Source organism: Ahaetulla prasina, chromosome 10, assembly GCF_028640845.1.
Source record: "Ahaetulla prasina isolate Xishuangbanna chromosome 10, ASM2864084v1, whole genome shotgun sequence".
NCBI classification, from domain to species: domain Eukaryota; kingdom Metazoa; phylum Chordata; class Lepidosauria; order Squamata; family Colubridae; genus Ahaetulla; species Ahaetulla prasina.
The window spans coordinates 7,578,596-7,599,937 of record NC_080548.1 but is presented as its reverse complement, the minus strand read 5'-3'; the positions used below and the strand labels follow the sequence as shown (position 1 = coordinate 7,599,937).

General features: G+C 39.9%; 1 protein-coding gene across 3 annotated transcripts in view; it reads left to right on the top strand.

Moving 5' to 3' along the window:
• The first annotated feature begins 2,474 nt into the window (after positions 1-2,474).
• SMAP2 (small ArfGAP2) overlaps positions 2,475-21,342 on the top strand; it is a 45,655-nt gene continuing 26,787 nt past the window's right edge. The window contains exons 1-2 of one of the 3 annotated variants that reach the window (XM_058195766.1): positions 2,475-3,146; positions 3,339-3,453. In XM_058195766.1, the coding sequence (XP_058051749.1) occupies positions 3,351-3,453 (103 nt within the window). In that variant the 5' untranslated portion in view covers positions 2,475-3,146; positions 3,339-3,350. Of the gene's footprint in view, positions 3,454-21,342 lie in introns of all 3 variants that reach the window. The other 2 variants (XM_058195767.1, XM_058195768.1) reach the window with 2 other exon arrangements.

Here is a 21,342-nt window from a genome sequence, read left to right as displayed (position 1 = left end):
TTCAGAGAAATGGCTGTCTGGTTAAAAGCCTCCAGTAACTGAACACCCACAACCACTGAAGGCAAGTCGTTCCATTGGTTGATTGCTCTCACCGTTGGGAAATTTCTTCTTAATTCTAGATTGCTTCTCTCCTCGGTTACTTTCCAGCCATTGTTTCTCATCTTGCCTTTTGGTGCTTTGGAAAATAGGTTGTCTTTCCTCTTTGTCTTCATAAAAGACAAATATTGGAACACTCCTATCGTGTCTTCCCCCCCCCCATCCTATAGCTATCAGGTTTGAGAAACGCTGCTCCGAAGGGCTACACATTCCCCATCACGGGCTAATACAAAATTCTCTCAACACTGTCAAACTATTTACTGAATCTGCACTACTATTAATTTTCTCATAGTTCCCATCACCAATCTCTTTCCACTTATGACTGTATGACTGTAACTTTGTTGCTGGCAATCCTTATGATTTATATTGATATATTGACCATCAATTGTGTTGTAAATGTTGTACCTTGATGAACGTATCTTTTCTTTTATGTACACTGAGAGCATATGCACCAAGACAAATTCCTTGTGTGTCCAATCACACTAGGCCAATAAAAAAATTCTATTCTATTCTATTCTATTCATTTGTGTTGTAAATGTTGTACCTTGATGAAGGTATCTTTTCTTTTATGTACACTGAGAGCATAGGCACCAAGACAAATTCCTTGTGTGTCCAATCACACTTGGCCAATAAAAAATTATATTCTATTCTATTCATTTGTGTTGTAAATGTTGTACCTTGATGAACGTATCTTTTCTTTTATGTACACTGAGAGCATAGGCACCAAGACAAATTCCTTGTGTGTCCAATCACACTTGGCCAATAAAAAATTATATTATATTCTATTCATTTGTGTTGTAAATGTTGTACCTTGATGAAGGTATCTTTTCTTTTATGTACACTGAGAGCATAGGCACCAAGACAAATTCCTTGTGTGTCCAATCACACTTGGCCAATAAAAAAATCTATTCTATTCTATTCATTTGTGTTGTAAATGTTGTACCTTGATGAACGTATCTTTTCTTTTATGTACACTGAGAGCATAGGCACCAAGACAAATTCCTTGTGTGTCCAATCACACTTGGCCAATAAAAAATTATATTCTATTCTATTCATTTGTGTTGTAAATGTTGTACCTTGATGAAGGTATCTTTTCTTTTATGTACACTGAGAGCATAGGCACCAAGACAAATTCCTTGTGTGTCCAATCACATTTGGCCAATAAAAAATTCTACTCTATTCTATTCATTTGTGTTGTAAATGTTGTACCTTGATGAAGGTATCTTTTCTTTTATGTACACTGAGAGCATAGGCACCAAGACAAATTCCTTGTGTGTCCAATCACACTTGGCCAATAAAAAATTCTACTCTATTCTATTCATTTGTGTTGTAAATGTTGTACCTTGATGAAGGTATCTTTTCTTTTATGTACACTGAGAGCATAGGCACCAAGACAAATTCCTTGTGTGTCCAATCACACTTGGCCAATAAAAAATTCTATTCTATTCTATTCATTTGTGTTGTAAATGTTGTACCTTGATGAACGTATCTTTTCTTTTATGTACACTGAGAGCATAGGCACCAAGACAAATTCCTTGTGTGTCCAAACACATTTGGCCAATAAAAAATTCTATTCTATTCTATTCTATTCTATTCTATTCTATTCTATTCTATTCTATTCTATTCTATTCCCAGAAATGAGATTTTCATTTGCCTCCGGGATTCGGCAAGCGATAAGCCGCTTACAATTCACCCTGCGAGGCACCGTCTAGCAGGCGCTTCCCCAGCCGTACCTGGAGAGGCCAGGGGCTCAGAATCCCGCCAGCTCTCCCACTCCCAGCCTCACTACGCCGCTCCCGCCCCGCTCCTCGCTTCGCGCTCGCTTTCATTCATCCTTTCCTCCATTCGCGCCCTGTCCACACCGGGCCTATTTCGCTCCGCCCCTCGCCCTCCTCCTGGTCCTCGGATTGGCTCTTCGCTCTCCCTGGCTGGCTGGCTGGCTGTCGCCTCAAGGAAAGAGGCGGGGCTTAAACCGGCAGCCGCGCCCTCCCCCTTCCCCGCCCACGCCCGCGTTCCGCAACCGAGAGAGAGAGAGAGAGAGAGAGAGAGGGCGCGTGCGCCTTGCAGTGGGCGGAGCCAGGCGGCGAGAGGGGGAGGAGCCGCTCGCTGCCTGGAGACGCGGGCGGGGAGGCGGGCGCGCGCACGCTCCTCCCTCCCTCCCTCCCACTGTCTTTCCCCTCCCTCCTTTCTTCCTCTCTTTCCTTCCTTCCCCCGCACATAGGAGTGGGGGGGGAGGGGGCTTTCCCTTTCTGAGGCCCCTTCCTCTTTTATTTAGACCACCCCCCCAAGGCTGAGGCAAACGGGGCTGGGGGACGGGGGCGTCTGAAGGGCTGTAGGAGGTTGGGAACGGCCGATGTGAGGGGGGGGCTCGGTGCCTGGGGGGAGGTCAGTATTTGGGGGAGGTAGGCGAAGGCAGCCGCCCAGCCCCTTCGTTGCCTGGGTGTGTGTGTGTGGGGGGGTCGGTTTCCTCCTTTTGTCCTGTTGGGGTGAGGTCTCTCCCAGAGGCTGCGGTGGTCCCAAGCTGGGACTTGGGAGTCTCAGAAGAGGGCTTCTCTTAAGGGGAGGGGGCTGAAAGTCCCCACTGATTTGGGGGTTCCTCAGGGTTCCCCCCCACACAGAGAGAGAGGTCTGGGTGGTGGAGGGAGCAAAGGGGCCGCTGCCTGTGTCTGCCAGGTTGGGGTGGGGGTCTAGTTCTTCTGGAAAAGAAGCCCAGAGGGGTGGGAGATCCTGAGCCTGCAGACACACATACATCCCAGTGGGGATCCCTGTCCTCCAGCTCCAAGGCTGCTCTTGGCCTCTTGGAGTTGCCCTCAGGGTGCCTGGATTAAGCCGGTGCCATCTGGGATCCAGGAAGAGGCTGCCAGAGGCTTTGCAGGTGTAACCTTTGCCAACCTGCCTTGTGCCAACCAGCGTGTGTCCGGCAATTGACATCAAGGCAATGGAGAAACGCTCTGGCCGCTTTCAAAGCTGTGGGACAACCTTGAAGAAGGAGGAAGAGGAGGAGGAGCAGGGTATCTGCTGAGATCCGAAAGAGGAAGTCCTGCCTGGAGGTTATCTTCTCAAGTCAGCCGCCACTGGTTATGTAGAAGGGAGTAGGGAAGCCCTGGGTGGCTGCGCTTGGCTCTCCCTCCCTCTGAGTTGCATGGCCAGAAAGGCTTCTTTGAAGCACTGAGGAAGGAAAAGGGTCTTCCTCCCTTTAAATCTCCCCCCCCCTTTATTTCTTTGCACTTCTACGGAGCCAGCTTTGATCTGCAATGACAGGGAAATCCGTGCGGGATGTTGACAGATACCAGGCTGTCCTTACCAACCTGCTGCTGCAAGAAGAGAACAAATACTGTGCAGACTGTCAGGCGAAAGGTAAGCTGCGTGGCTTGGAAATGTGAGTGTGGTGCGTGTGTATATGTCTGTCTTTGGGGGCAGAATGGTCCTTGAATTTGGGCTCCCCCATAGAAAGAATAGAAGATAGATGTGACTGAGCATGTATACTGGCCGGCATATTTTTTGTGTTGAAAGGGGAGCGTTTGCCGATAGGAAGAAATAACGCAAACTCCCACACAGGTAAGCTTTTGCTTTGTGTAAGCAGCACCATAGTGTTGTTTCTAGCCGCAAGCGCCAAGCGTTGTGCATTTCAGGTTGTCTTCCCTGAACCCAGTAGAGGGCTGTTCCAACCCGCTACTGCAATAGTATGCAATGCAGGTTCCTTTCTTGGAAATATTTGCTGTGAAAGATCTGTGGCTGGGCAGGTTGGGGTTGAGAATTGGAGTGGGCGCAGAAATAGAAAGGTTGCTGGCATTCATGAGAAGGGAAGGAACCCGTTTGTAATTTAGGGGATGCTTGCTTGCAGTTTGTTACATAATGCTGTCAAAAGTTGGCAGTAATCATGGTTACAGGTATTCTAACCAGAAAAAGCAAATTGGCATTGAATATTTGGCTTTATCTTTGGTTCACATGTAGAGAAGCATCAGAAAAGATGAATTTAGAAAATATTTGATTAAATCAAAAAGAAAAATCAGGGTTGGGTTTCAAACTTTTTTTCCCCCTATAGTTATCTGCCTAAGCAGGTCTTCGCTTTAAAAAAATTTTCCAGCTTCCTCTTCATAAATGCCATACTTTTCTAGTTGACATGGTTGCAGGCAAGTTGGAAAACTTTACACCTAAAAAGCGTTGGCTTTATTGTTTTCAGACTAATTGTGATTTTTAAAATGTATATGAACAGTGTCTCAGGAAGACTGATTAAAGATACTGACCCTAAACAACTTTTTAGAGGATACTCAGAAGAGTTCAGTTATGACATAATTGCTCTACCCCGGGGTCAAAAAATGAAACATTTGGGGAATGGAATGTTGTTGTTTGTTAGTTGGTTTGTTTATTTTGCTTCTTGCATATATTGGCTTATTTGCTTGAGTTGGCTGATGATGGTTTGCTTTTGCATTTACTGTTTGGAGGCACACCTGCTCCTTGCTAGTGACTCTGTGTGCATACTCATGGTCAGGTTTGTAACCCAGAATGCCAAATACAGGGACTTTTGCCTCTATCTATAAAGAAAAATATAGATGATGTACAGTAGTTCAAAGTCCTAAAATTAAATGTATATTCTAGGAAACTTACTTGAAAGTCAAGTAGCACATTAAAAACGCTATGTAAACTCTATGAATTCAGTTTACAAAGCAATGCCTGCTTTTGTACACAGGAAATAATTAGTTTAAGTCTTACCATGAGTCAATGTTTAACTAAATTCCACAATATATATCTTTGGCTACCCATATGATGCTGTTTTCATCTTTTGTCCTGAAACGGAACTGAAAAAATAAACTTCCTACTCTTCAGGGCCATTTGCTTATGTATCAGTTGCTGGGTTTCAAATGATCAGAAAGAATCTGGTAGCTCCTGTTTCAATTAGCAAATGTTATTAAACCACCTAAGCTTTTTTTTTTTTTGCTTTTTTTTTTTTGAGCTGCAAAACGTTTATGAGATGCATAAACGGATTGTAGAAACAGGTTGCGGTTATGTAGAGTCACTTGCTTTGTTGTACCTTGATGAACGTATCTTTTCTTTTATGTACACTGAGAGCATATGCACCAAGACAAATTCCTTGTGTGTCCAATCACACTTGGCCAATAAAAAAAAATCTATTCTATTCTATTGCTTGAGATAGGCGTTCATAGAAATTCAGTAAGTGTATTTGTGTCTGTGTATTATAGAATATCTCATAGATATTCTAGCCATCTGATAAGATGAGCCGTGGCTCACTGAAGCTTTAGCCTTTTAATAATTGAATAAAATTTGTTAGAAAAAATGCTGTCCCAGATTTCTTTTGGTTTTTTGCTACTATAGACTTTCCTCCTACAATAGGTTGGCAAATGGTCGAGCAAATAATTTTAGCAGTTGAATTGCAGGATTAGGAACAACAAATACCAGATTTTAGTTTCTGGTAGCGGTAAGCTTATATTTCCTCATTGAAGGGAGAATTTTTTTTTTAAAAAAAAGGCAGATTTCTTTATGGATAGGTCAGCACTACAGTACTAGAGAGACTGTAAATGCCAGCATTGCGGAATGCTTTGTTTTGGCTTTTTAATGGCTCATTTGCCATTCCGTCTTCTTCTTCCTCCTGTTCTTTTATCAAAGGGTTCCATTTCCGAAAAAAGTTTCTTGACTTTATTTGCATGTTTTCCTGTGTATTTGTGGTGCTGACTATTCTAGACTTCCTCTGCTGGAAGGTTGGATGATATTTACAGAATATAGAACAGTAGAGCTGGAAGTGTTCTGCGCAAGCAAGAGACCCTATAGCATTCGGGACAAATGACTGTGTGGTCTCTTCTTAAAAACCTCCAGTGATGAATCCTCTCAACTTCTGGAGGCAAGCCATTCCTCTGATTAATTGTTCTAACTGCCAGGAAATTTCTTCTTAATTCTAGGTTGGCTTGCTCTTTGGTAAGCTTCCAGCCCTTATTTCTTGTCCTGCACTTAGGTGCTTTGGAGAATAGGTCAACGACCTTTTGTCTGTGACAGGCCCTCAAATATTGGAAAACTGCTATCATGTCAACCCAGCTCTATCTCTTCCTTAGACTAGATTTCTATGATGGTTCCCTAAGAAGCCAAACTTTGACTTGCTTTTGTGATGCTTAGCTAGAAATGCTTTCTAAAGGTTTCCTGAAGTTTATTTTAAAACCATAGTGGGTCTGCAATTGCACTTTTAATTAATGTAAAACTGTCTATGTTATTAAAATGAGAAATAAAAATAGATCATAATTTTAAATCCAAACTATCCAGAGTGTGTAAATTATACTTTTTATTGCAGCAGATATTTAAGAGCATAATCAAGGAACACTGGAAAACAAACAATTTTTTTTTAAAAAGGTTTACCAGCAGGAGAAGAGTGAATAAAAATAAAGATAATGGTAAATGGTAGATCAGTCAACTATGCAGGTACCTACCTATCCATGTTCAAGCTGAAGGTAGGGTCGATGCTCTTAAATAATTTAATGGAGAGTGGTGAATTTGGAGGAAAAAGAATTCAAAGTAGTATTAAAATAGTACTGGATATTAAAATATCCTATATTTAAAACATAGAACAATATTAAAATTGAGTAAATATGCAATAAATAGCCATCATAGTATGCCTGGTGTGAAATATAGATAAAAATTAAGTCTAAGCTAAAAATTCTGCCCTTATTTAGAAAAGCGTAAGCATCTCATGTTAAGAGAAACCCAAACCCATAGGTGGTACAAGCCCATATGCAGAATTATTATTCATGAACAATGTCCAAGTAAAATTAAATTCTGTATCAAATTTCCTATTCAGATATTGTACCTTTTTTCTTTTTTTACGTTGTGTCTATTCCTAGAACTTAATTTGCCATTTTGCTGCAGAGGAGAGTATTTGTGAGCATACAGCATCTGGGTCATCATATAAATGAGTTATATGGGTTATCATATAAAAAGCCAGCTTAGTTCTTATTCCTTCTTATTCTTTCATGGGAATATAAGGTTTGGCAATATTTAATAGAAAAATAGCTGGTTGGAAAGAGAATTCAATTTAAAGAAAATTATGATAAATCATCTTCCAGAATGTTTGACCTCTACAGCATTGCCACCAAAAATGAAACAATGATGTATTTTCACCTTTTTTTTTTTAAAGAAAATGAGTTTTCTTTATAAAAAAAAAAAAGCACCCAAGACCAGAAGTAACAGATGAAAATTTATCAGAAAGTTCCAACATAAAACTAAGGAGACATTTCCTGACACAGAACAATTAATCAATGGACCAGCTTGCCTTCACAAGTTGTGGATGCTCCATAACTGTATTTGTCCGGAATGGGATAGGGCCTCCTGCTTGGGTAGGGGGTTGGACTAGAAGTCCTCTAAGGCCCCTTCCAACTTGGTTATTATGTATTTTGAGTTACTGTATTTGTTTTAGCAAATAGTAGTGGAATAATATCCCAGTGCAAAACATCATTCCATTTTTCCCTAGCGATAATATCTGCGTACATTTAAGTACTAGTGCCATTCCTTTTATGGCACATGAATTGTCCTGTTTAAATTCTGCATTCATTTAATCAAATAAAATGATTTCTGAGTAGTATTTCAGTAACAATTTAGAATAAGCTCCAGTAAATGTTTTGAGTTTTATGTTGTAAGCTTTGTTTTTTTAATTCCTTTAGAACAGGGCAGTTTCTTTGGATATGTTTTGTTCATTTATTTAAACAATTTATATGGCACTCCATCTCAGATGTGGCTGGATGCCATACAACACATTAAAATTAAATTGGAAATAATAAAAAGAAGAATATGTTGAGTCCAATAAGGTAGTTCTGACCAATCAAGAATGACAAGAGGGAGATCACTGAGGTTTTGATTTCTTAGGTTGGTTTATTGGCGATTCTTTGCAATGGGTTTTGAGCGTTCCAAGATCCATCAAGTGGATTTGTTTGTTTCTAAGGTAAAGGTAAAGGTTCCCCTTGAACATATGTGCTAGGTGTTGCCAACTCTAGGGGGCAGTGCTCATCTCCGTTTCAAAGCCGAAGAGCCAGCGCTGTCCGAAGACGTCTCCATGGTCATGTAGCCGGCATGACTCAACGCCAAAGGCGCACGGAACACTGTTACCTTTCCACCAAAGGTGGTCCCTATTTTTTCTACTTGCATTTTTACATGCTTTCGAAACTGCTAGGTTGGCAGAAGCTGGGACAAGTAACGGGAACTCACCCCATTACACGGCAGCACTAGGGATTCGAACCGCTGAGCTGCCGACCTTTCGATCAACAAGCTCAACGTCCTAGCCCCTGAGCCACCACGTCCCTACTGTTTCTAGTTGCACAATAATAGTGAAACCAAACAGCTTAGCCAATACCTCCGATAGACAGAGTTTGTCACTTCAAATACTCTGTAAACGGTTGCATTGTTCAAGATAGCCTTATAGTCCATTTCATGAGGTTTGAAAACATCTGGGTTAGAGTTAATCGTTAAACTTCAGTTGAAAAAGTTTATAATGTGGATATAAAATATGACATGTTTCCTCCACTCCACATCAGTTAGTTTATAGTGGAAGCTGCAGAAATCCAAACTCTTGCTACATTAATATAGCCCTTTGCTAATAATAGTTTTCAGTGTTTACTTTTGAGAGCCACTTTGGTATTTTACCAGGTGAAGGCATCAGGCTAGAAATCAGGAATTGTGAATTCTAGTCCCACCGTGGGCCAGTCACTCTCTCAGCCCTAGGAAGGAGGTAATGGCAAAACACTTCTGAAAAACCTTGCCAAGAAAATATCAGGGGCTTTCCAGGCAGTCTCTGAGAATCAGACATGAGTGAAGGGAAGAGGGAAAATTTTTTTGGAAACAGATAGAGTTGGAGAAAAAATATTTGGGCACTATCTTGACTAAACTATCCTTGGTTCTCTTTGTAATCATCAATAAAACAGTTGCCAGAATCTTTTTTTACATTGAAATGATCTCATGTCTGATAATTGGGTTGGAGAAGGATATGCCTGGAAGCAGGCATGATTTAGATATCCTTTTTATTGGTAGAGATTCAGTGTTACTTACCTTCCCTTGTCATATCTCACACTTACTTGTGGATAAGATTAGACAAAAGCTTTCCATTGTGCCATGTTTCCCCGAAAACCACCTTCACTCCTAACCTTCACCCCGCCCCACCTTGGGCCCTAACCTCTCAACCACCTCCATCCACCTTTCAATCACTCTACTTGTCTTCTCTACCACTGAGAGAAAGAGATATCCTCCATCCTCCATCTTATATCCTCTATCCTCCATCCTCCCAACACTGCCATCTTGTGGGAAAGAGAAAGAGAATCTAAAATCTTACCTTACCATCTATTACTATTAGTCTAATTACAGTCAAATTAACTGTATAATACAAACAGAACATCAATCATGCCAAGCAGAAATTCCAACAAAAATACCAAACACCCTCAATCAATAGATACCACTGCAAATAATGACCAAAATGATGCCACTGCAAACAATGACCAAAATGAATCAAATGATTCAAAAATATGCCATAAATGTAATAATCCTATATTAGAAAACCTAAATTGCATATCTGATAGTACACAAACCATGGATACAACTATAAAATTCCAACAAAATATCACTGAATCCATTCAAGCTAACTTAGAAAAAAACTATCATTAACTCCATTCTAACAAACCTAGAAAAAACTATCATTAACTCCATTCAAATAAACTTAGAAAAAAGATTACTAGCATATTTTGATACACGTTTCACAAATCTTGAAAAAAAAATTACAGCACAAATAAACGGAAATGCAACTGATCAAAAACATTTCCCAATCCAACAAACATTGCCTTTTACATAAACTAAACCACAAACATCTACCAATCAACCAAACAATGTAGCAATACTAGTAAAAGATACCATTGAGAGAGAACAAAAGCGTCAAAATGCTATATTATTTGGACTAGATATTACAAATGAACCAGATATTGATAAAATACGTAACATCATTTCAAATTACAAATTATCAACCTTCAACCCTAGTGAAATAACCGAAGTCTCCAGAGATGGACCCAAATTCAAAAACAGTGATGGTTCAGTGGCACCTAAATTCTGTAGAGTCATCTGCAAAAATGAAACCAGCAAAAGAAATTTCATCTATTGTCTATTGTCTATAAACACAATTGCCAGAAACAACCTCAGCCTCAACAAACTTAGAGCTAGACCTGACCTATCATTCCTACAATGTATTAGATCCCGTGAACTTCATTTAGAACTCAAACGACAGCAAGAAGAAGGTGAAACTAACCTTTACATTGATTACTGTGCTGACTGCATAAAAAGAAAATCCTATAATCAAATAGCCATCACTCAACCACACTCCAATCAAAACATCCAACAATCCATCAATCAAGGCATCCATCCATCCGACAATGAAAACATCCATCCATCCGACAATGAAAACATCCATCCATCCGTTCAATCAACTGTCGATCAACCAACCAACCTCCAACTACCCATACAAAACCTCCAACCATCCAATGATCAACCACTCATTGCTCAACCAACCAACCTCCAACCACCTGTTGTATATAACCCTCAATCAATTATCAATCAAAACTAGGTATGCACGCCCCTTACCTCTTCAATACCAAATACTGCAGGTCTTAAATGTAAATTAATAAATGCAAGAAGTATTGTAAACAAATTGCCTGAATTTATCCTCTTGTTAAACAATGGTACATTTGATGGTATATTTGTTTGTGAAACATGGCTGAATTCATCCCTCCCTGACTCCATTATTTCAAACAAAGAGTATCAAGTTTTTCGATCAGATCGTGAAAACCGCAGAGGTGGTGGAGTAGCTATCTTTTACAAAAAATCACTGAACCTAAAAAATATTCAAGTTGCACATAAACTTTCTCTTCCTGAAACTATTGTATGCGACCTGTCCCTTAACACCACACTTCGATTCTTACTATGCTACAGAGCCCCTGACTTCGACATCGCTCATGCAAATATGTTAACCAAACTGCTAACATGGGCTACCTCTTGACCATATCCTCTCATCTTCCTGGGTGACCTAAATCTACCTTTTATTAACTGGATAAGAAATGAATGTATAACTGAACCAATCCATACTACACTATACAACGCTGTTACAAACCTAGGTCTTGAACAACTAGTAACTAACAATAAAAGACTCAATAACTGCCTTGACCTCATCTTTTGCAATAACAGAAACTCAATTTATGGACTACAAATAAAAGAACCCTTTTTCAACAGCGACCACTGCATGATAGACTTTTGTCTCAATATACGTCCTCACATAAATCATCATAATAATAGCATTCCTAACTACAATTTCAAAAAAGCCAACTATGACCTTATAAACAACGACCTCTCATCTCTTGACTGGCAAAATCTGTTCTCAACCTGTATCACTGCCGATGACCACTATAAAGTTTTCCTATTTGAAATCAATAGAATCATTAAACTATATGTACCACAAATCAGCACCAAAATTAAAAAAAAAGCAAATTACCCATATCAATAAAAAAGCTTCAGTCCAAAAATAAAATCCCTCTGGAGAAGAAACAAAAAGGGCTATGTAGCTAACTTCAAAAACCGCTACAGAAATATTTGCAACCAAATAAAAACTGAATGCACCATTTACCACACCAAGCAAGAAGAAGACCTTCTGCGCAGAAATTCCAGTCGTGCTTTTTATAATTTTGTGAACAATAAACTTAAAGAATCAAGATCCATCCCACCACTAAAAGAATCTTAACGGCAAAGAATGTAATGATGAAACAGTTAAAGCAAACCTCTTTAACACATTCTTTGGCTCAATCTTTGTTAACAGTGATGGCTCATATCCGACATTCCCCAATCGTACCAACAATGAGTACAACGACTTAACACATATAGACTTCACAGAAGATAATGTTGAAAAAGCTCTTCACAAACTGAAACCATCTTTATCTATTGGGCCTGATGGACTATGTGCACACTTCTTAAAAAAGCTTTCCACTAATATAGCAGAACCCTAAGCATAATCTTTGATAAAGCTTTCATGACTAGTTCGCTTCCCAAACTTTGGTCTCTAGCCACAGTCATCCCTATCTTCAAAAAAGGAGATCCCAACCTAGTTGAAAATTATAGACCAATCTCTCTATGCTGCGTCACCAGCAAAGTAATGGAATCTATAATCAACCAATCCATTACCCTCCACCTAGAAATAAACAACCTACTTTCTAATAAACAATTTGGTTTCAGAAGAAAATTATCATGTAATTTACAACTTCTCCACTGCAAAAACATATGGACTACTAATCTTGATCAAGGCAAAGCAATAGATGCAATCTACATAGACTTCTGCAAAGCTTTTGACTCAGTAGTACATGAGAAACTTTTCCAAAAACTAAAATCCTACGGCATTTCAGGACCTCTTCACAATTGGATAAATGCCTTCCTATCAAACAGACAACAAGTGGTCAAAATTGGCAATGCTCTATCAAATCCTGTTCCTGTTAAGAGTGGCGTTCCTCAAGGCAGCTTTTTTAGTCGCTTTTTTCAGGGCTGTTGTAACTTTGAATGGTCACTAAACAAATGGTTGCAAGTCGAGGACTACCTAATCTAATTTGAATGTACTCTTTCTTTTTAAACTCCTCTTCAGTGTTTCAAAGTTTATTCCTTCTATTAAGGTTTATTTTTCATCTTTCATGAAATTTTGGTAGAGTGGATTCCTATATGACTTCAGAATCTGGAAAGCTTGTTTGTTCTGATAAATACACAGGTAGTCTTCAGCTCACAGCCACAATTGGACTTGGAGCATCCCATTACTAAATGAAGTGGTTGTTAAGTGAGACACATAATTTTACAACCCCTTTTGTGGCGGTTTTTCACCCAATTATTCAAGCAAATCTGGCTTTTTCCATTGAGTTTGCTTGTTGAAAGTCACAAATGGCAGTCATATGAGCTCAGGACACTGCAACCACCCTAAATAAATGCCAGTTGCCAAGCTCCCAAATTTTGATCATGTGATCATAGGGACATGAAGATGATTGTAAGTATGAGGGCTGGTTGTAACTTTGAACTGTCACTAAACAAATGGCGAACGAACAGGCCATTTTGCTTGTTTAGTTTAGGCTCAGCTGTTAGGGAAATTATTTTGCTTTTTTTCCCAGTTGTGGACAATAACAGTTCAGTAACCATTTCACCTCGTATCAGTCAATCATTTCTGTTTCAGTTCATGTGGGAGAGTTAAGTATAAGACATGTTATTGGTAATGAGTGTTTACTCAGTGGGACGTCCTCTGTTTTCCCTGGTTCTCTGGAGACTCAGTTGCTAGAGAGGCATGGCTGATACACCTGCCACTTCTTCAAGATGGCAGAGATCTGGGCATGAGTTGGTGCTCTCTCCTCTTTCTTCCCATGGATGCAAAGCAAACCCTTACATTCACTATTTTGGTTTTTTATACCTACTCAATTGTATCTTTTAATTGTCTTTTCTGTAATGCTTTTTTTCCCGTTGTTCCATGTGTGGATTCTCAGAATAACAGCTGTTATAAACCTTTTTTTTTCATTTTATAGTTAACTGGAAAGACTTTTATATGGAAAGACTTTTTTGCTTGACCACAAATTTGTACTGTGTTACTCATCTTTTCCTGAGAAATCTCTCCCCTTTGTGTTGCATCTTCATTCTGTGTGTATGTTTTGTCTGTGTGTGTGTTGATCAGAGGATAAACTTGAGTCCAGGTCAATCCTTCCCTAATGCATCTCTTGAGGAAGGCTGAGAATACAAGCTTCTTCAAATCCTAAATATAAACATCTCAGATATTAGACATTAGTTAGTTAGCTGGATGCTGAGTGCTTTTTCTCATAGAGTCTGTGTATCAATTCTGTCAGGTGTTTCTCCATAAAAAAAGGAACGGATAATTTTATTTTTTCCCAATTGAGATATATCACTATAAGCTGCTAGATATTCTGGCTAAAAAAATACAAGCTTCTTTGCTAAGTTTAAGAGCCATGATGTCCCTTCTCCACTAGGTCTGTGTCATCTAGAGACTTCCAGTTATATCAACTCTGATGATTATGGAAATTGAGATTTGATAAGTAATATTCTGCTTCTGTAGTTGAGCAACTCTTTCATTGTTGTAAGAAGAAGAATTCTCTCTCTGGCAAGCATATGCCATTTTAGCTTAGAAAATAGGACTTTTTTTGTATATCAAGAGACCTGCTTTGTTTGGGGAAGGGCTGCATTTTCCATCTAAAATGTTCCAGGTTAGTGAATAATTTCTCTGGGATAATGCATTGTGCCTCAGTAACCTTGTGAGGCCAAATGTGTCTTGCAGAATTGGGATGATGATGATGAAGAAGGTTAGTTAGTGCAGCAAGTCCACAATCTTTGTGGCTTGGCAACCCGGCTGTGGAGGAGAGGGGAACTATGCTCTGCGGGAGCGAGAGGCCACTGCACATGCACACAATTGCCCACCGGCCCGCCACTCATGTAAATTGAGCTACATGCACGGTCCAGCCAGCCCCTCGTGCAGCTCAATTCCAAATAGGCCACACCTGGTAGTGCGCCACAGCCCAGAGGTTGGGGACCTCTGGTTTAGAGGACCTGTAGGTAACAATCCTGATATTTAAATGAGAGTGTCTTTTACAGCAAATTACCAGCTTACATATACAGACACTGATTTGCAAAGTGAGTGTGTAAAGTTGCTGTTTTTCTGGGATTGTTTTGTCTACTATTGAGCAATGAGGTCCTTTGCAGTGCTCAAGTCTGAGGAAAAGAAAATTGTCTGCCCTAATTTGCTGTGTTGTAGGTTATTTAGTGACACGTGTGCTGGATGCTGTAATCAGAAGCAGACGTCCTTCTCTGTAGAAATTGTCCAGATACAGGTAGTCCTCGACTTACAGCCATTCATTTAGTGAAGGTTCAAAGTTACAGTGGCACTGAAAAAAGTGACTTGTAATTGGTTCTCGCAACTAAGACCAATGCAGCACCCCCCACAGGCAAAATTGAGAACAAAATTTGGGCACTTGTCAACCGTTTAAGTGTTTAAGCATCTGGGTTCCTGCAATTGCCATTTGCGACCTTCCCAGCTGGCTTCCAACAGAGTCAGTGTGGGAAGCCAGATTGGCTTGAAAATTCTGTGATTCACTTAAGAACTGCTGTGATTTGCTTAACAACCCCGACAAAAAAAAGTCACAGAATTGGGCACAACTCACTTAACAACTGCCTTGCTGAAATTGAAATTCTGGTCTCAATTGTGGTCATAAGCTGAGGATAATGTATAGTGCAGTTTGGGCTATGAGGTAGAAGCAAAGAGTGGGGCGGGGGGCATAGCAAAAGCTGGGGACACACACTTTTTTCTGTCTCCTGTCGGTCTCCCATAGACCTGAGCAGGAAACAAATTTCACCGGAAGGCTAAAACATCCTTCATTTAGATTGGCTGTTAAAACAGAATCTTGCAAGTCCTCACTGGGCTGCCCCTCCTTCCCCTTTTGCTCCCCAGTGAATCAGGAAGGCATCTGCCTGAGTCACTTCCGATACTAGCTACTTCTCAAGACTTAAAACAAGGTTGATGTGATGAAATGTGAGAAGGTAGATTCCCAGGAAGGAGGATTCCAGAGGAGTAAAAGGCAACTCAGCCCAGAAATTATGTGTGAGAGAAATAATAGTTCCCAATAGTTCTTAGAATACAGGTAGTCCTCGACATACAACAGTTCATTTAGTGATTGTTCAAAATTACAACACTGAAAAATGCGACTTATGACCGTTTTTCACACTTAGAACCGTTGCAGCATCCCCCTGGTCACGTGATCAAAATTCAGATGCTTGGTGAGTGGTTCATATTTATGACCATTGCCATGCCCCAGTGTCTCTACTGATCAGCTTTTGCAACCTTCTGACAAGCAAAATCAATGGGGAATCCAGATTCACTTAACAACCGTGTGATTAACTTAACAAATGCAATGATTCACTTAAGAACTCTGGCAAGAAGGGTAAACTCACTTAACAAATGTTTCACTTAGCAACATAAAATTTGGGCTCAAATGTGGTCATAACTCGAGGACTACCTGTATTTTGTAGATGCAGATACTAGAGTGATAGATTTTCTGGCAAGCATTTTTCTCTAGGTGTTTCACCACAAAGACCCCAACTTGCAAGAATACCATGTGTCACTCTTGGTTTCAAGGCCTGACAATTTCAGCCTCTTTGATGGTTCTTGTATATTTCCGTCAAGGTCAACTTCCTTACTCTCTGCACTCATCGCCTCCCTCCCTCCCTTCCTCTTTCTGATATCCCCACCCCCACCCCACCCCGGAACATGCTGCAGGAAAAAGGAAGGTAGACTTGAATATATCTTGCAGGGTGCTGCCAATTAGGCTGAGAAAAACCAAGCTGGGAAAATGAGTAGGTCTAGGATTACAAATTGTCCGTCCTGCTGTATATATTTCCATCATCCCACAGGCAGAAATCAAAAACAGGCATCTTCCAAACCTGCTTATAGGAATGCGTAAATCAGGGCTAAACTTTTCCAGCATGTCTCCGTGGATGGCAGCTTTCTGAGAAAAGAAATGCCCCTTGTGCCGGTTTGCTCCCTTCTATGTGAGAACCTACTTGGCCTGATTGCGCCATGGAAATGATTCTCTAGCAACCAACGACATGTTTAATATGGTAGAAACTTGACACGGTGCTACAGCAAAGTAAATTCACTGAGGCAATTTTTTTCCAGGTAATTGCAGTTATATGTATGAAGTGAGAATTAAGGTAGCTTTTCTCTCCAGTTGCACTCCAGTTACACTAAATTATGCTGTTGGTTGTATTGAATGGGAATGTCAGACTGGGAAGAGGGAAGAGAAGATAGTTTAGGTTAAAAAAAAACCAGTCTATTTCCCTGGCTTCAAGCACACCCAAAGGCATTCCTTGCTTAACAACTGGTTGCTTAGTGACTGTTCGAAGTTATGACAGACCTCCCTAGAACTTCTTACGATCTGGTCCAGAATTCTGAAAGCTGTACAAAAACATCACGTGATCATATTTTAGGCCTTTGGCAACCAGCTCACACTTACAACCATTTGCAGTGTCCCACATTCACATGACCATGAGTTTTGGCATGTTTTATAGGTTTCCAGCCTTTACTTCTGGTTTCTACAAAGCACACCCATGAAAAGAAACAGGTTTACTTAACAAGCATAGTACTCTCTTATGGTCACCACAAAAAAAGTTTGTAAAATCAGGTGTGGTGATACGTTAACCCCTTAATGACCATCATGACTTACAATCATAATTCCAGGCTCAATTATGTACTGTACACTTTGTTTACTGTTATATTCAAAAGATCCTGTTGCATTAATGTCCAGTGATGACCTGGAGAAAGGATAACATATTTTGTTCTTTGTTTTTTCAAGGAAACCCATCGTAAAACTGAGTCAAGGTAGTCCTTGCATCTAGAAAAAGACCAGTTGTGCTTGAAAAATCACTTTCTTACAGAGCTGGAGACATGATTTCATACAGCTTCCCCCAAGATTCAGCACTGAGATACACAAAATGAAATGGTTCAGATTGTAGGACTACTATAGATGTAGTTAAATAGCAGGGGGGAAAGTGAGGGAAAAGGGGTTGAGTGGAGTTTAATGAGAATCTGTTGAGTTTTTAATTTAAATAAAGGGGTCCTCTTTTGGTAGCAGATAGAAAAATAATTGCATTAGCAGTTTTTGCTTCGAACCAACTAACCTTATGATCTTTATTCTTAGTACTTTATCATAACATTTTACTTCTATTACTTTGTAATATCAAGTGCTTCCTGTGAGTAAGATTGAGAGTTTGAAGTGCAAACACCTTGTCTCCAACCAGAAAAGTTTCTAGATTCTTGCTATGCCCAGCCACCATCAAAACCTCTGTATGTCAACTTCAGATTTTTCCATACTTAGTGGTTTTCATCCCACCATGGCATTGTCAGCGTTCCAGAAAACCCTCGTTACAGATACAACGGTTCCCAATTGTATGGATACAAGTGTGGTTGAGTGCAGTGATGTCCATTAGAATTCCTATGGCCCTTTTAACTCCTGGAAGCTACATTAAAGGTTTTCAGATGGTCTAGGCTACCACCTTAAATTTCTATTTTTATTTTGTTTTGTACACTTTTATGTTTTCCGTGCTTTCAAAATGTAACATGTTTACGTTTTGTTTCCAGGTCAGACTCAGCTGGAAGGGGAAATGTTTTGGCTTTGTTTCCATTGTGGACAATAAGAACAGTTCCTTAATCATTTCAAGGCTTTGGTTTCAGTTCATGTGGGAGAGTTACATAGAAGTAGCTTCTCGGAATATCGTGAAAGCCAGTAGTTAAAACTGGCTTTTTAGAAAGCGGAACTTCGTTTTCAAAAAGATTAGAAAATGATTACAAGTTAGCACCTGCCCAATATTGTCTCTCTCTCTCTTTCTTTCTTTCTTTATTATATTGGGCACAGGAGATTTGACATCTTAAGCAAGGGGCACAACTTTATTAATTCCTTGGAGTTACAACCCATCTTTCCTCCAGAAGCTGAAGGCAACATGCATCTCTTTCTCTCTATTCCCCTTAAAAACAACTTTGTGAGGTACATTACATTGAGATAACAACTGGTACACAAGTATCTGATGTTAGTCCTTCAAGGAATGCCAGGTGTGAGCACCAAAATCATTAATACTAACATTACTTTTATTATAGGGCTACAGTACCAGGTTCTTGCAACTGAATCTGCATCCCCATCACCCTGTATCCTAAAGAGAATTAGGGAGGGTCACAATTGAAATGCTTTCTCAAATTCCATTTCTACTTTGAGCTGGGATTACTCTGCTTCTTATCTTGGCTGCAGGTCTTCCATAAGCTTATCCTCACAACCCATGATACCTAGTGAGTTTCTGTAGCTGAGGGTGGATTTGAACCTGGCCCTTCCCAGTTCAAATGGGACACCTTAAATGCTATTCTGAAAAGCATACTAGCTCTCTTATTCAGACAAAGCAAACCAAGATTGGAACAATATCCAATTCAGAAATTTTCCTTTCCAAGTTTGTCTCCTCCCATGACTGATTGTTTAAAAGGATGTTTTAAATGAACATTTTTTAAAGGTCTGCAGTGTTGTGTATATACCGTATGCTATTGGTTTATAAAAAAAGGGTTGGATATTGCATATAGAATCATGGGGCTGGAAGGGACCTTCGAGGTCTTCTAATCCATGCCCCTATCCAAGGCAGAAGTCCTTATACAATCCCAGAAAAATGGTTGTCCAATCTTTTATTGAAAACCTCTAGTGATGGAGCACCCACAATTCTAGGAGGCAAGCTGTTCCATCGTTTAATGGTTCACAGTGTAATTCCTCCTTAGGTGGTATCTATTAATTTCATAAAGCCTTCTCAGATCCTTCTGAGATGTCATGGATGGATATGAAAGTGCCCTGAGAATTACATGAAAATGGAAACCTTTACCTTGGTTTGCGTAAGATTTGGTTTGGGACAAATATTGCTCTTAAAATTGGATTTATTGTCTGTGCATTTGAAATTATGCATTCATCCAAACAAGATAAAATTACCATTTGGATTGGTGGGGCCCTATTTGTAATTTTGGAAGGTGTCAATGGGTATTCTAATAAAACAGCTACCATACAAGTAATATATTTCAAAACAAAAAACCCACCCATACATGTGCCGAAAAATGCCTTCCTTAATACAGGCAGACATAAGGTATACATCCTGCTCCTCTAAAAATATTAGATGAAACACACGCAAGCAGTACAAAAATACACAAAACAACAAAGGAAGTTAACAGTACATAAACATACTTGGAGCCAAAAACAAACAAGAATTTTCTCTACTTTCTCCTCTTTTCCACTTACCATTTCTCCTTGCTAAGGGTAGAAATGGAACGATTCATAGAAGTTTTTTTGCAAGAAAAGTGACTGTAGAAACCATTGCTTTACAGCAAACCTGCTTCCTATATTGTTTTATTTTAGAAAGCTACAGTTTGTAAAACAGAAATTAAGAATTCATGAATAGATCCCATATTGTAGACTGAGTAGTGCTGAGGGGATGTCAGACAAACAGTTTTTCCAATGCTGAAACATATTTGGAGTGAACATAAATAAGCTTCTCTAAATCCTATTTGTCAATTTATTTAGCTTCTATCTCAAGAGTAGCTGAACATTTTGCTGCCAAGGCTGCAACGCTATTTCCTGGCAATACTTTAGCTTTGTATTTCTGCAGCAAGCTGTGTTCCCATCCAACTTTCAAATGGCAGTTTGGAAAACATGGCTAAATATAGGTTTCTGTAGATCAGTGTTGAATTTGATAGTAGCCTTAGCAAACAGTGGTAATTGAGAAATATTGAGAACTTGAGTATTTCAGTTAAAAGGTAGACTATATCAAACTGAAGTAAAGCTAGAAGACATTGAATGTATAAATGATAAGATCTTCCTACGGGTTCTTCCTGCAGAGAGACAGACTATTATGCTGTCTGGATTGTGGGCTTCCTGCTTATTTTGCCCTGGCAGTATCCAGGCATGTCATCTTCCAAACGGACATTGCCTGCATTCAGGCATCCAAGTCCCATGGCATGTGTAGTTTCAGGCAATGCCACCCTGATATAGAATGCATTTTGTAAGAATAACTAGAACTCCACATTTGCTGAGTGTCTAGAAACAGGATTTTTTTCTTCTGTTAAATCAAGTCGGATTCTCAAAGACTTGGCAAATCCTTGTAATTTTCTTGGCAAAGTTTTTCAGAAGTGGTTTGCCATTGCCTCTTTCCTAGGGCTGAGAGAAAGTGACTGGTCCAAGGTCACTCAACTGGCTTCATGCCAAGGCAGGACTAGAACTCATAGTCTCCCAGTTTCTAACCTGATGGCTTAACCACTAAACCAAACTGGCACTCTAGAAACAATTGTAGAAGTCTAATTCCAAACATTGTCTACTATTCCAAACAATTGTAGAAGTCAACTAATTCTGAGCATCCATGTGTTTTAAATATTGTATTGATGAGAAATCATTTCATATCCTAATCAAGATGGCTTAGGACCTGGGTACTTACGGGACCGCCTGCTGTTACCACATGCCTCCCACCGACCCGTACGCTCCCATAGAGAGGGACTTCTCAGGGTGCCGTCCGCCAAACAATGTCGGCTGGCGGCCCCCAGGGGAAGGGCCTTCTCTGTGGGGGCCCCCACACTCTGGAACGAGCTTCCCCCGGGTTTACGTCAAATACCTGACCTTCGGACATTCCATCGCGAAC